General features: G+C 44.4%; 1 protein-coding gene and 1 non-coding gene across 2 annotated transcripts; both read left to right on the forward strand.

The window, feature by feature from the left end:
• The first annotated feature begins 450 nt into the window (after positions 1 to 450).
• Positions 451 to 12,105, forward strand: Dkc1 (dyskerin pseudouridine synthase 1). The gene is made up of 15 exons (XM_090325737.1): positions 451 to 541; positions 1,550 to 1,617; positions 2,004 to 2,090; positions 3,335 to 3,426; positions 3,608 to 3,792; positions 4,500 to 4,564; positions 4,833 to 4,959; positions 5,171 to 5,301; positions 5,740 to 5,883; positions 7,428 to 7,548; positions 8,620 to 8,738; positions 9,016 to 9,119; positions 9,892 to 10,003; positions 11,164 to 11,301; positions 11,908 to 12,105. Exons 1-15 carry the CDS (start codon positions 526 to 528, stop codon positions 11,974 to 11,976), a joined length of 1,578 nt encoding a protein of 525 aa, XP_090181863.1. The 5' UTR covers positions 451 to 525; the 3' UTR covers positions 11,977 to 12,105.
• Positions 5,401 to 5,532, forward strand: LOC150041769 (small nucleolar RNA SNORA36 family). The gene has a single exon (XR_016533941.1). It is a non-coding gene; the product is annotated as a small nucleolar RNA SNORA36 family (small nucleolar RNA).
• Positions 12,106 to 13,465: the final 1,360 nt, after the last annotated feature.

Here is a 13,465-nt window from a genome sequence, read left to right on the forward strand (position 1 = left end):
GCATTATTTGTCCTGAGCAATGACAGGACTTTCAAGCAGTAAATGACTTTGTCCTTTTTTGGAGTGATCTCGCGGTCTTACCTTTTTGATGTAGAGTAATATGAGAGCAGCGTGAAAAGATTTGTGTGAGAAAACAATAGCAGTTCCCACAGCGCTAAGCAGGGTGTCAGGTGCTGAGAACAGCCAGGGTGCGGGCCACGCCCACATACTCCAGCGGGCGGTGCCCAGCCCACAGTGCATTTCTGGGGAAAGAGGGTCGAACATGCACATGCGCAGTTTTTCCCACAACCATGGATGAGTTAGCCAATGAGATTCAGCTTATCAGTGGCGCGCTCATCTGGAGTCCGGCCCCGGGCCCAGAACTGGCACCGCCCCTTCCCGTCGCAAGGTCCCTGACGCTAAGGGTTGGTACGCCAGTGGGCGGGTCCTAGCAGCGCGGCCTGACGGGACTCGGCGGCGGGAGTCTGAGGGGTTTTTTTTCCACTTAGCAGTGGGCCGGCAGGCACGCACGCGGTGCAGCGCAAGATGGCGGATGTAGAAGGTAAGGGCTGTGCGCGGTCGGGCCGGGAGATCTGAGCAGCTCTGGGGGGGGTCTCGAGAGACAACAGACGGGGGTGCTGTCTGTCGCGGCCCGCGGTTTCGCCATTCCCTTGTGCGGGTAAGCTGGGTCGCTGCCGCGGGCCCGAAGGCAGCCGTGTCTGAGCCTCGGCCCTAGGGCGAGTGCATGAGAAGAGCCCGCCGGGACACTTGGCCTGATGGCACCCAGGCCTCCGTCGGTTGACACTCCACGTAGGGCCCCGTGACCCTGTGCTGAACGGAGACCTGGCAACCTGTGTGCCTCCGCAGCCCCGTTGCTGCCCTTAGCGCCGGGAAATGAGGGGATCCACGCCGCAGGGAAAGGGATTGGAAGAGTTGCGAGGTAATACGAGGCTGCAGCCCATGGAACTTTCTCGGCCTGAGAACGAGCGATCCTGGCCGTTGAGTCCTGTCGCTGCAACGTGGAGGGGAACCGGAAGTGAAGGGAAGGCAACACGTGCAGCTCACAGCCTGCTCAGCTAGCAGCCTAGCGGCCCATGTGTTCAGCCACACACGCTGGACTTTCCTCTTAAAATGCACAACTTAAAAGCACCTCTTCTATCTACCCTGTTTTGGGCCTTTAAACGTCATTTCATTTGTTTTTTTTTATTAAAGAATTTATTAACTGATTTTTACATGATATTTCAAATGACAACTTTAACAAACGAGTGTTCAAGAAGGGAATCTCTATTTACAATCACTGGCACTTAGTATTTAGGACTTAATCAAAATTAGGCTAAGGGTTTGTATGTCATAGAAACATTAATTTATGAAATAGAGCATTATGTCTGTAGATTCATACGTTTTTATGTCTATGTAGTTATGTTTATATTTCCATTACCATGTCCATAGCATTGGGTATACAATTATTGAGTCCTCGTTCTTGTACTGTTTGGATCTAATAACCACATATTAAGGATACCATGCCATTTCATTTGTTTATAAAGGAAATTTTCAAATCTCATTTCTTTAGTGACTGTTTTGCCAAAGAAGCATAAGAAGAAAAAGGACCGGAAACCATTAGAAGAAGAAGATGTAGCTGTAAGTAAAAATGTGTTTCACTTACCTTTGATGAAGAAAATTTAAACTAAAAAGAGAAGTTGTTTTAATGCTTTCAAATAGTCCTCATAGTGCGAAAGCAAGAAAGCACTAAAATGACACACTAGTTTACTAAATACTGTTAGCCACACAGCTACTTGTCCTAAACTTCCTGTCCTTATCCCATCTACAGATGTGCTACTATAATATGTACATATATATATATATGCATTAAACACAGATCTCTCACACTTCCTTTCTGGATCAGCTCTTTATTGGAAATTCCAATGAAGATACTCCTGCTTTCTGTTTAAAAACATAATTCAGTTAGGACAGAGTAGTTCAAAATTAGGTAAAGTTTCATAGATTATATTTCTGTCTTATTGAAGGAAATACAACATGCTGAAGAATTTCTTATCAAACCAGAGTCCAAGGTGGCCCAATTGGACACTTCTCAGTGGCCCTTGTTGCTGAAGGTATGTACTGTGTACTCGGTTGAATGACTGGATTTTACTTCTTATTATCAAAAAAGTTGACAAAGCATACTGGTAGCACTTTTCACTTTAGTAAATGTATTATATTAAACCACTATTTCTCAAAATAGCTGAGATGAAAGATCAGGTTACATAAAAATTTCTGAATGCTCAACAAAGTGTACGTGCCAGCTGTAAGGCTTAGACAAAACCCTATTAAGATACCCCTTGGCATGTTACATAAATCATGTATGTGATGGTGAAAGACTAAGGTTTGTTTATATTATTCAGCATAGTAGAGTTACTGCAGATATCACAGGGCAGGAAACGTCTATACTGTGACAAAGCTCAAAAACCAGGAATAGGGGAGCTACACAGTCTAAAAATAATGGGATCATTCCAACTGAACTAATGAAAAATGAGCTTCACTTGGTGAGTTCTTCCCCACTGGAGGTCAAACTTAAAGAGGAGACACGAAGAGTGCACATAGGGGGATCTGGAGCAGTAGTTGTTAATTTGTCTTGTTTTTCCCCCCTGAGAAAAATCAATGCTATTCCTTTTGGTTGTTTTTGGTCATGGGGCTTAAACTCTTGGCCGTGGTATTGTCCCTGAGCCCTTCAGCTCAAGTTACCACCCAGTATTTAACTGGAGATAGAAGTCTCAGGGTCTTTAGTGCCGGGGCTGGCTTTGAACCACCATCCTCAGATCTCAGCCTCCTGAGTAGCTAGGATGATAGGCCTGAGTCATCAGCACCTGGCTGTTACTCCGTATTTTTTCCTGTTCTTCTTTTACACAGTGAAGTCGAATCTGTTTCATACTGTCCCAACAAGCCTGTTTTTACAAAATAACATACTGACAAGTGCTCAAATTAGTAAAATTTTCCCAGTATATAAAGAAGTTTTAACAACCTGTCATAGCAAATAATGATTTTTTTTTTGCCAGTCCTGGGCTTGAGCTCAGGGCCTGAGCACTGTCCTTGGACTTTCTCAAGGCTAGAGCTCTACCACTTGAGCCTCAGCACCACTTCCGGCTTTTTTCTATGTACGTGGTACCGAGGAATCGAACCTGGGTCTTCATGCATGCTAGGCAAGCACTTTAACCACTAGGCCAAACTCCCGGCCCACTGCAAATAATGATATTAACATAGGAGCAGAACTCCATAGAGCTTGGATTGCTTAGTTGATATTGGTATGACTGTTTTACATATTGATGTATAAGTTAATTTAGGTTGTATTGTTGCTTTCTAGAATTTTGATAAGCTGAATGTAAGGACAACGCACTATACACCTCTTCCTTGTGGTTCAAATCCTCTGAAGAGAGACATTGGGGACTACATCAGGTAAGTGTAAGGTCAAAATGGAGTCTTTTGCGAGTGATAGCTTTACATTAGTTATTCAATTCTGTGTGTGTGTGTGTGTGTGTGTGTGTGTTTATACATAAAACCTATGCCTTTGATGAGTCTTTAACTCTTGTTAAAGAGCACAAGACCAGGTGGTACAGTAACCCTTTCTCCACTCTAGGACAGGTTTCATTAATCTTGACAAGCCCTCTAACCCCTCTTCCCATGAGGTGGTAGCCTGGATCCGACGAATACTTCGGGTAGAAAAGACAGGACATAGTGGCACCCTGGATCCCAAAGTGACTGGGTGTTTAATTGTGTGCATAGAACGAGCCACTCGCTTGGTGAAATCTCAACAGAGTGCAGGTATGTGGAAGAGGGTGTAGGGGAGCTATTTAGAGATTGTAAGGCTTTCTACATTTGTCTCCATTCTGTATGTTGACTCTCAGGCTCCATTAGGAAAACAGTCTTGATGCAGGGTTATTATTTTGGTCTCCATGTACAGTATAACCAAACCTCCGACAAATCCTGGTGAATCTCCCCTTGTTTGGAGTTCTAATACTAGACATGCACATTCCTACTGTGGGAGCAGAATTCTGTCCATCTCTGAGCTTGTTTGTCCTGGCATCTCACTGAGCCTCTTTCTGCCTAGTGTCCTTTCCTTATTTTCAGGTGCAAAACATCCTCCTTTTTGCACTCTACACTTAAGTATTCCACCTGTCCCTGTCTGTATCAGTACACTGAACGTTGACCTGACAAATGAGAAAGAGTACCTTTTTGGGAAATGGGGAGGATCTTGCTCTGCAGTCCCCAGGCCTGCAACTTGGGGCACTCACCTCAGCCTCGCAATTATTGGGGTTATAGGCATGTGTCAACACACCACACATGGCTAGAGTTTGTTTCTTTTCCTCGTCAGCACTGTGAAATCTTGTCTTCATACACATTTTAAGAAACCATGACATTTAATAACCTGCTTTCTCTGCTGTGTGAAATGGCAGTGATTGAGCATATAAAAAATCACAAATATAGAAAACTCAGTGGCCACACCTGACTACTCTTTTGTCATTTTTCAGGCAAAGAGTATGTGGGAATTGTCCGGCTGCACAATGCTATTGAAGGGGGGACCCAGCTTTCTAGGGTAAGTCTGCAACTATAGAGAGGGCACTTTTAGAGACTTTTAGCTCTTACATTTCTAGAACTGGGCCACCTTGCTCTGCACCCTGTACCATTTTCAGTGTGCCACCCTAGCTAGCCTGGATGGTGCACTACAGATGATAGGTGCCTATTCTAGCTGTGTCCCTATTGAGGACAGGGTTCTTTCTAATCATTAGCACTGGGCCTACCTTGAGTTGGAAAAGAAGGTGAAACTCTAATTTTTTGAGACTTTTGTTTGTGCTTCTTCTTAGGCTCTGGAAACGCTGACAGGTGCCCTATTTCAGCGACCCCCACTCATTGCCGCAGTAAAGAGGCAGCTCCGAGTGAGGACTATCTATGAGAGCAAAATGATTGAATATGATCCTGAAAGAAGGCTAGGTGAGTCAGTAGAAGACTTGCCAGGGACCCACAGTCCGTAGGAATGTGTATGCTGAGGATTCCATTCTGTACGTAGCCCCAGCACGTTGTGTAGTTGCTGCCTGTGTCTGTCATTTCTAGTTGGCTTAAGATGAAACATAATGACTGATTTTCTCGTTAGTGATTATCTATTGTTGGACATAGATGCTACTTTTGTGTGCATGTTTCTTAGGAATCTTTTGGGTGAGTTGTGAGGCCGGCACCTATATTCGGACCCTGTGTGTACACCTTGGTTTGTTGCTGGGAGTTGGAGGTCAGATGCAGGAACTTCGGAGGGTTCGCTCGGGAGTCATGAGTGAAAAGGTATTCCATTATTGGGCTTGCGGGTTTGGGTTCAGAACTGGTTCTTCTTAAATGACTCCAAACATTCCTACAATACTGCAACATTCTAGGAAAGGCACCTTCCAAAGTGTTGAGTTCAGTTCAGGGTTGCTTCCCTGTTCTGTTAATTAAACTTTGGGACATTGAACTTGGCTAGGGGAGATGACTGGGTAGAAAGTATTACTCTATTCATTTACTTCCCAGCCTACAACATGCCTGCTCGGTGGTAGAGCAGTGTCCAGGGTTCCACCCGATGGCACAAAAGAAAATATACGTACTAAAATCTAATATATGAACAGTTAAAGATACTCAGAAGAAAGGCAATTCCAAACAGACTAACATTAGTAGTGAGTTTGGTGTCCAGTGACTGTTTGACATTTGAAAATAATGAATTTTTTTTATACCCGGCTTGTTTTTCAGGACCACATGGTAACAATGCATGATGTGCTTGATGCACAATGGCTGTATGATAACCATAAGGATGAGAGTTACCTGCGGCGAGTTGTTTATCCTTTGGAAAAGCTGTTGACATCTCATAAACGACTCGTTATGAAAGATAGTGCAGTAAGTTCTGGACTGAGAGTCCATGTTTGCATGGTCTTGTGAAAACACCAATCTCTTAAAAAGATGAAACTTGGGCATTACAAGCGCATACTTATTGTTGTTGGGAACTTTATTTCTCTAGTTGGATCCTGCTTCTCTGTTATTAATAACAGAAACATTAATTCAAAACTAGATCATTTACAGCCAGGCTCACTGGCTCATGCCTGTAATCATAGCTATTAAGGAGGCTGAGGTCTCAGGATCGTGGTTCAAAGCCAGCCTAGGCACTAAAGTCCTTGAGTCTCTTATCCTTTTAACCACCAGAATATCAGAAGTGGGGCTGTGTCTCAAGGGGTAGGGCAATAGCCTTGAGCTGAAGAGCTGAGGACAATGCCCAGGCCCAGAGGTAAAGCCCCACAACCCACAACAACAAAGAGACCTAAATAAAAACTTAATGGTAGGCCTGTCTACATTTCAAATCAAGCCAAATTAGATACTGACTTTAAGACTTGTCTGTAATTTGGTTCAGGTAATAGACTATCGCTGATACTGTAAAAGTTACCAAAGCCTTTTTGTACCATATTTACTATATACTCTCATGAGAATGGTACTGTTAGTGGAAGTGAATATGCAATTACTTTACTTTGAGTTTTTTATTAGTAAGGCAGTTAAAGGGTGGGTACTTTACAAGTAGTCCAGAAGCTGTTGAATAACCTTTTATTTCTATTTGTATTGTAAGAGAATGTTGCCTTTCAAAATTTAAAATTGTCTTCATGGTCTAATGTATAGAGTACTATATAGCCATATTTGTTGAAGACTGTAAGGTACAGTTGATAAGATTGATAAGTAATTCATACCCTGTGCTGTTCGCTTTTGGGTGAGTTTAAAGAGGGTGGAATGTCATCAGCGCATGAGATGTAAGTAACTGAAGGTAAGGTAGTTTGAAGCACATGGACTCATTGAGTGCTATCAAACTCCTAGAGAGGTGCCTTAACAGTTCTGTACCATAACTTCAGGCCTGGTCATTTTCTTTGTTAATAATTTTGGTAGCCTGTTAAAGCCTGGATCTCTTGTAAAGGAGAAGCAATTCTGGGAAACTAAGGCTACTTTATATAGTTGTTTTGTTTTTTTAAGTGGGGACTGGGGCCGGGAGTGTGGCCTAGTGGTAGAGTGCTTGCCTAGCGTGCATGAAACCCTGGGTTCAATTCCTCAGTATCACGTACCCAGAAAAAGCTAGAAGTGGTACTGTGGCTCAAGTAATAAAGCTCTGAAGTCCCACAGCTGACCCCCCCCCCCTTCAAAAAAAGGACTGGGTTCTTAGTAACTAAAATATCATTGAAATATAAGAAACAACTATTCCACCATTTTGCTTAGTATTTGGGTTGTGTGTATGAAGTTCTTAGAGCATTGCCTAGCACATAGTATGTGGTTTCTACTGTCAGTGGGCTGGGCCTTCCATTCTGTTCTATTTCCTGCTATCAGACTGTCATGTTCTCCCCTGTTGTGGTACAGAAGAGAAGTGGAGGGCAATGGCTGGGGCTCTCAGTATGACTCCATCCATACAGGTGAATGCAATCTGCTATGGGGCCAAGATCATGCTTCCAGGTGTTCTCCGATATGAGGACGGCATTGAGGTCAACCAGGAGATTGTGGTCATTACCACCAAAGGGGAAGCAATCTGCATGGGTAAGGGGATTGTCACCTTCATTAACTCTGGACTTGGGGCTCATTCTACACTGTTAATGCAGTCTGAATCAATGTCCTATGTTTTCTGTGGTCCACATGGTGGGTAGAGTGCAGGGATTGGCAAGGATGTAGTATTGCACACTTGGTGCTCCACTGTAATTCAGCCCGTTACTGGTAAAGAGAGGTAATGGTTCATTGTGTATAATAGTCAAAATGAGGGGCCTGGATGTTCCAGTCCTGTGTGTTTGCAGCTAACTTGTAACTAGTATAAATGATTTTTAATTTGTGAAAGATCGATTGGATTATCCCTCACCCAACATAAAATGCTCAGTGGCCTTCTCCCACTCCCCTGGCTGGTACTGGTGCTTGAACTCTGGGCCTTGCTCACTCATCTGGCTTTTTCCCTCAACTGCTTGAGCCAGACCTCCACTTTCAGCATTTTGGTGGTTAAAGTGTCTTCTTCCTGAGGCTCTGAGCATTGATTTTCTCATCCAAGGCTCCTGAGTGGCTAGATGTGGCCCATCAGTGCCCAGATGGGACTCCTAGTGAAAAAATGCAAGCTATTTGTTTAGTCAATTTGTACCAGAAACAAAATACATCTACCGGTCCCTTGTATCAGTTCTGTAAGCGGGTGGATTTGCCATGGAAGACATCATCCCCACAGACAGTGGGGAAGGGATACCTGAGGATTCTGTTACTTTGGTGGGTGTTTTCTTAACATAAGTTTAACATCACTGAAAAAGACAAGGACAAAAACTCCCTTCCTGTAAAGGGAAGGCTGTCACCAGAAGCACATCCTGAGCCTAGGAAACTCATTAGTCAAGGAAGTGGAGGCCAGAGGATCACCAAATTGAGGTCAACTTAGGTAAAGTTAGCAACCCTTGATTTCAAAAATAAAAGATGTAGCTAAGGACGTGGCCAAATAGTAGAGTGTTGTCCCTGAGTTCAGTCCTCCGCAGCACATACACACACAGTGCAGTGGAGCTCAGAGCTTCAAATGGGGTTTTAAACTTTAAGCACAAAACAGTTGGGGCTCAACAGTAATCATATGTTTCTATTTTAAATTATTAGCTATTGCATTAATGACCACAGCAGTGATTTCTACCTGTGACCATGGTATAGTAGCCAAGATTAAGAGAGTTATCATGGAGAGAGACACTTATCCTCGCAAGTGGGGTTTAGGTCCAAAGGTAAGTAGAACTGGACTGGGGAGTCTGCAGTGAGTTTAACTTTCTCAGGGGGCCGGCAAGGAATTCTCTAGCTCTTCTGAGGGTGGGTTTAGATATTGATGAGGTGAGGAGGGAGGAGTTCAAGGAAGTTTGTTCTATGAGGCCCTGCTGAGGTACAAAAGGAGGAGAAACTTTGTGCCATGCTGTACAGACTGGGGCCAAGCCACAGTATGTGGTCAGTAATATCTCCTTTCTCTATTGACACCTTTCTAATATTGAAACCACAATATTCTGCCAGGCAAGTCAAAAGAAGATGATGATCAAACAAGGCCTTCTGGACAAGCATGGCAAACCTACAGACAGTACCCCTGCCTCCTGGAAGCAAGAGTATGTTGACTACAGGTGAGTGAGGTTTCTGGGAGGACTATAGAAAAGAGACTTGTCTGGACATTGGTGACAGGTAGGACAGGGGTTCACAGAGCCTGAGGGATAGAGGTGGGGCTTATTTTGGGCAACCTTTTAAAGCTCTGGGCCAGTAAGACCCAGTACTGTAGCTGGCATTTTCTTTGCTAGGCTCTGAGGCTCAGGCCAGGTATGGTCAGGTCTGTCCTTTCTAATTGCCAGGGGGTGTTTTGTGTGGTCCTGGCTTTCAACTTGGGGCCTCAAGCACTGTCCCTGAGCTGCTTTTGCTCAAGGCTAACACTCTACCACTTGAACCACAGCTGTACTTGGACTTCCTGGTAGTTTTTTTGGCGATGACAGTTTCATGGCCTGGAGCCAGGAGCATGACCTAGTGGTGGCGTTCTCGCCTGGCATGCATGAAGCCCTGGGTTCAATTCTCTGGAACCATATACACGGGAAAAAGCCAGAAGTGGCGCTGTGACTCATGTGGCTCAAGAGGCAGAGTGCTAACCTTGAGCAGAAAGTGTTCAAGGAGAGTGCCGTGGCCTGGAGTTCAAGCCCCAGGACTGGCAAAAGGAAAAAAAGTTTCATGGACTCCTTGCCTAGCTTGAGTTTGAATTGTGATCCTTGGCTCTCAGCCTCCTTAGTAGCTAGGATTACAAATACAAGCCAGTGTTTTGAAGGTGGCTTTATCATTGACTATCCTGGGGTGCAGTAGAATTGCAGTGGAAGACTTTTTTTAACCTCTTACCACCTCTGCGTGCTCTTTCAGTGATTCTTGCAAAACGGAAATGGTTACTCAAGCAGTGAAAGCCCCACAGTTAGTGGCTGCTGAAGTGGTAAAAGCTCCGCAAGTAGTTGCTGAAGCAGTAAAAGTCACAAAGGTGAGTGGTCTGCCATGATGTTTGGAATGTGGACCAAGAGATGATTATAAGCATCACCAATATTTTGATTTATCTACAGTGCATCAAAAATAGCCTGTCTCAGTATAGCTGAGTGAGCAGTGGGCCATCCGTGCTGTTGTATTTCCTGCTATCAGGCTGCCTTCCCCTTCATCTCCTCTATTCTGGTATAGAAGTGAGGTGGAGGGCACCTGTGTGCATCCGTGCACAAAGATGGGGTACGTGTTTAGGCTTAGGCAGCTTAGGAATCAGATTTAGTGATTGGCTGCCACCTCAGTTTTGTCAATAACACTGGATGGAGTGGGTGTGTCATGTAATTCTAGCCCCTCCTTGGGTCAAGTGGTAGTATAGTTGTGTTGAAATCAGGCCCATATCAAAACCAGCTGGCAAGCACCAGGCCCCATCGTTTAAAGTTGCTGCTTAGCTTCCAAAGTTTGGGAAGCCCTAACATAGAGCTCAGAATGACTTATGTACTCAGTACTCTTGAGTGATACTAGATGACCAGTAACAAGCTGTGTAGATAGAATGTGTCACAGGTGAATTCTGGATTCGAAGACTTAAGAGTACTTTGTAAGTCCTTGTAAGTCCTATTGTCCATTCTTTGAGAGCAACAGCTTCTCGGTGCTTTCTATTTCCCAAGCCCCATGCTGTTGCCATGGTGCTCCTGTTATGCCTCATGGATTCCTGCACTTTTATTTTGCCAGTCCTTCGCCTTGAACTCAGAGCCTGAGCACTGTCCTCCGGCTTTCTCAAGCTCTGACACTTGAGGCACAGCACCACTAACGGCTTTTTCTATGTATATGGTACCAAGGAATTGAGCCCACAGTTTTGTGCACGCTAAGCGAGCACTCTACCACTAGGCTATGCTCCTGCCACCCTCCCCCCCTTTTTTTCCATCGTGGGACTTGAAAGATTGTTTTCAAGCTCTGATTGAGTGAAAGTGCTGTCAGTTTATAAATAAAATCTATTGGGTTCAGGTGGGATTTTTTTTGGTTGACATCTTTTTAAATCGTGCGTGTGCACACATCACACACAAGTGAGCACATGGTGAGGATAGAACGTAGGACCTTGAACACTTCCTACATTTTGGCTTATCCATTATTGCCCATGATGTAACTTTTGACCAATTGTTTTCATCTCAGCGAAAGCGAGAGAGTGAGAGTGAAAATGATGAGACCTCTCCAGCAGCTCTTCAGTTGGTCAAGAAGGAAAAGAAAAAGAAGAATAAGGACAAGAAGGCCAAAGCTGCGCTAGAAACTGGGAGCGAGCCTGGAGATGGGGTTTGTATAAGCAAGGCTCCTTGGAATGGCTTGGTCCTTGGTTGTGGCAGGAGTTAACCCTGTGGCATTGGCTCAAGAGTGGGATGCTAATCTTGCCTGTTGATAGTTCAGTAGCTAGTGCTTCCCTAGAGGGACAGACAGAGACCCTCATGATTATCTAATGGTGGCTTGTTACTGAAAACCTGTTGGTCATGGGGGCTGTGTGTGTTGTTTGACTGTCTGAATTTCTTTATGGAAGTAGACTACTAGGACTTCACTAGAAAGCTCACAGAACTTCATGCCACATGAAAAAAATATACAAAATTAACCCCCCAGTTTTTTCCAGTCAGGTTGAGTTCAGGGCCTGAGTACTGTCCTTTTCTCAAGGCTAGAGCTGTACCACTTGAGCCTCAGCACCACTTCTGGCTTTTTTCTATGTATGTGGTACTGAAGAATCAAACCTGGGTCTTCATGCATGCTAGGCAAGCACTCTACCACTAGGCCACACTCCCCCCCCCCAATTTTTTTATAGCCTGAAAAGGCTTGACTGCAATTCACATTTCCCTTTGGACATGCTAAATGGTTTGGTAATGAATGCTGTGAGCTTTCTTTTCTTTTTCTCTCTAGGACAGCGATACCACCAAGAAGAAGAAAAAGAAGAAGAAAGCAAAGATAGAGGAAGTGGTATCTGACTAGTAAAGGCTGCTGTAAGCATTGTGTCCAGCTAGGAGGAGAAACGAAAGCCTTGTGGTAGAAACAGTTTTTGTTGGGGGAATGGCACAAAGGTCCGGAACAGGGTAGAGTTGTACACTTTGCTGCTACTTGAGACCTGCCATCTTGTCCTGTTTTAAGGATATGGTGATGAAAGAGGCAGATCTTTATGCCATCGACTTCTCTGCTTCAGTTGGGAAGCCTCACCTTCAGACCCAGTAACGTCCAGTAAAATGCTGCAGCTACTAAAGGCCATTTTAAACAACCTCATAGTTCTCTCCAAGTTCATTTTTTATTTTTTTTACATACCCCTTTCCCCCTCATTCAAAAAGGTCCATATATGTTAAGACTGCTGTACAGTAAAACTCTCAGCAAGTTAAAGATGTGAGTGAATCCCATTGTTCCCTGGGGACATCTTAGCTCTAGTGTCCTGTGACGACAGTGATCTAGTCGTGTCAGGCATGGACCTCTCAGGTTTGGGTGGTGTCTTATCCTTTTAGCCCAGTTCTTAGTCTTCTATACACTTCCATGCAGCAGAATTTAGCCCATCCATCTGGCCACTTGTGTTTGTGATGGAAGCTGCACTGTGCTGTCCCCTCATGTGTAACCTTTATTTACTGTTGGATTTGCTTATTGCTGGGAGAATTGCGGTTTTTACTTATTAAATTTGACTCATGACATTTTTAAGGTGTTCCTGTTGGGCATCTTTGTTTGTGATCTCAAACTGGCAGGACAAAAAATACAAAGTATTTTGATTAGAAGTCTGTGGACCTAGCAGGGTGCCAGGGGTTCATTCCTGTAATCCTAACTACTCAGGAGGCTTCGATTTGAAGGTTATGGTTCAAAGACAGCTCAGACAAGAAAGTTCGTCTACGGTAAAATGGAACTGTGGCTCAAGGAGTAGAAGCTCAGGGACAGCATTCAGGCCACAAGTTTGAGCCCCAGGACTGGCACCAAAAAAATTCTGAGGACCTCTATATCCTTCGTTTGAAATTTGCTTTTCCTTTAGATTGGGCTAGTTCGAATTTCTCTGATAAAATTCACCTTGAGACCTTACACCTGGAATCAAACTCTGGGGATCAGAGAGAGAGAAAGAAAATATCACAGACTTGTATATTCACTTCAGAAGGACTGAGAGGAGAAAGGCAGCCAGATGGATTGTGAGAGTTGGCTGTGGAGGAACACTTGCTGCTCTGTTGCAGCTGTCCATTCTGGAAGCTGGGGGTTGGGGTGTTCAGGAATGTGAAAGCCTTGGGATTGCTTCCAGTTGGTAATCAGAAGCCAAGGAAATGCAAACAAGTTTGGGTACTGGGTACTGAGGGCCAGGAGTTTGGCCTACTGGTAGAGTGCTTGCCTACCATGCACGAGGACATGGGTTCAATTTCTTGGTACCATATACACAGAAGAAGCCAGAAATGGGTGCTGTGGCTCAAGTGGTAGAGGTCTAGTCTTGAGAAAGCCCAAGGACAGTGTT

The sequence above is a fragment of the Megascapheus bottae genome, chromosome X (assembly GCF_031878675.1).
Source record: "Megascapheus bottae isolate mThoBot1 chromosome X, mThoBot2.hap1, whole genome shotgun sequence".
Classification (NCBI taxonomy): Eukaryota; Metazoa; Chordata; class Mammalia; order Rodentia; family Geomyidae; genus Megascapheus; species Megascapheus bottae.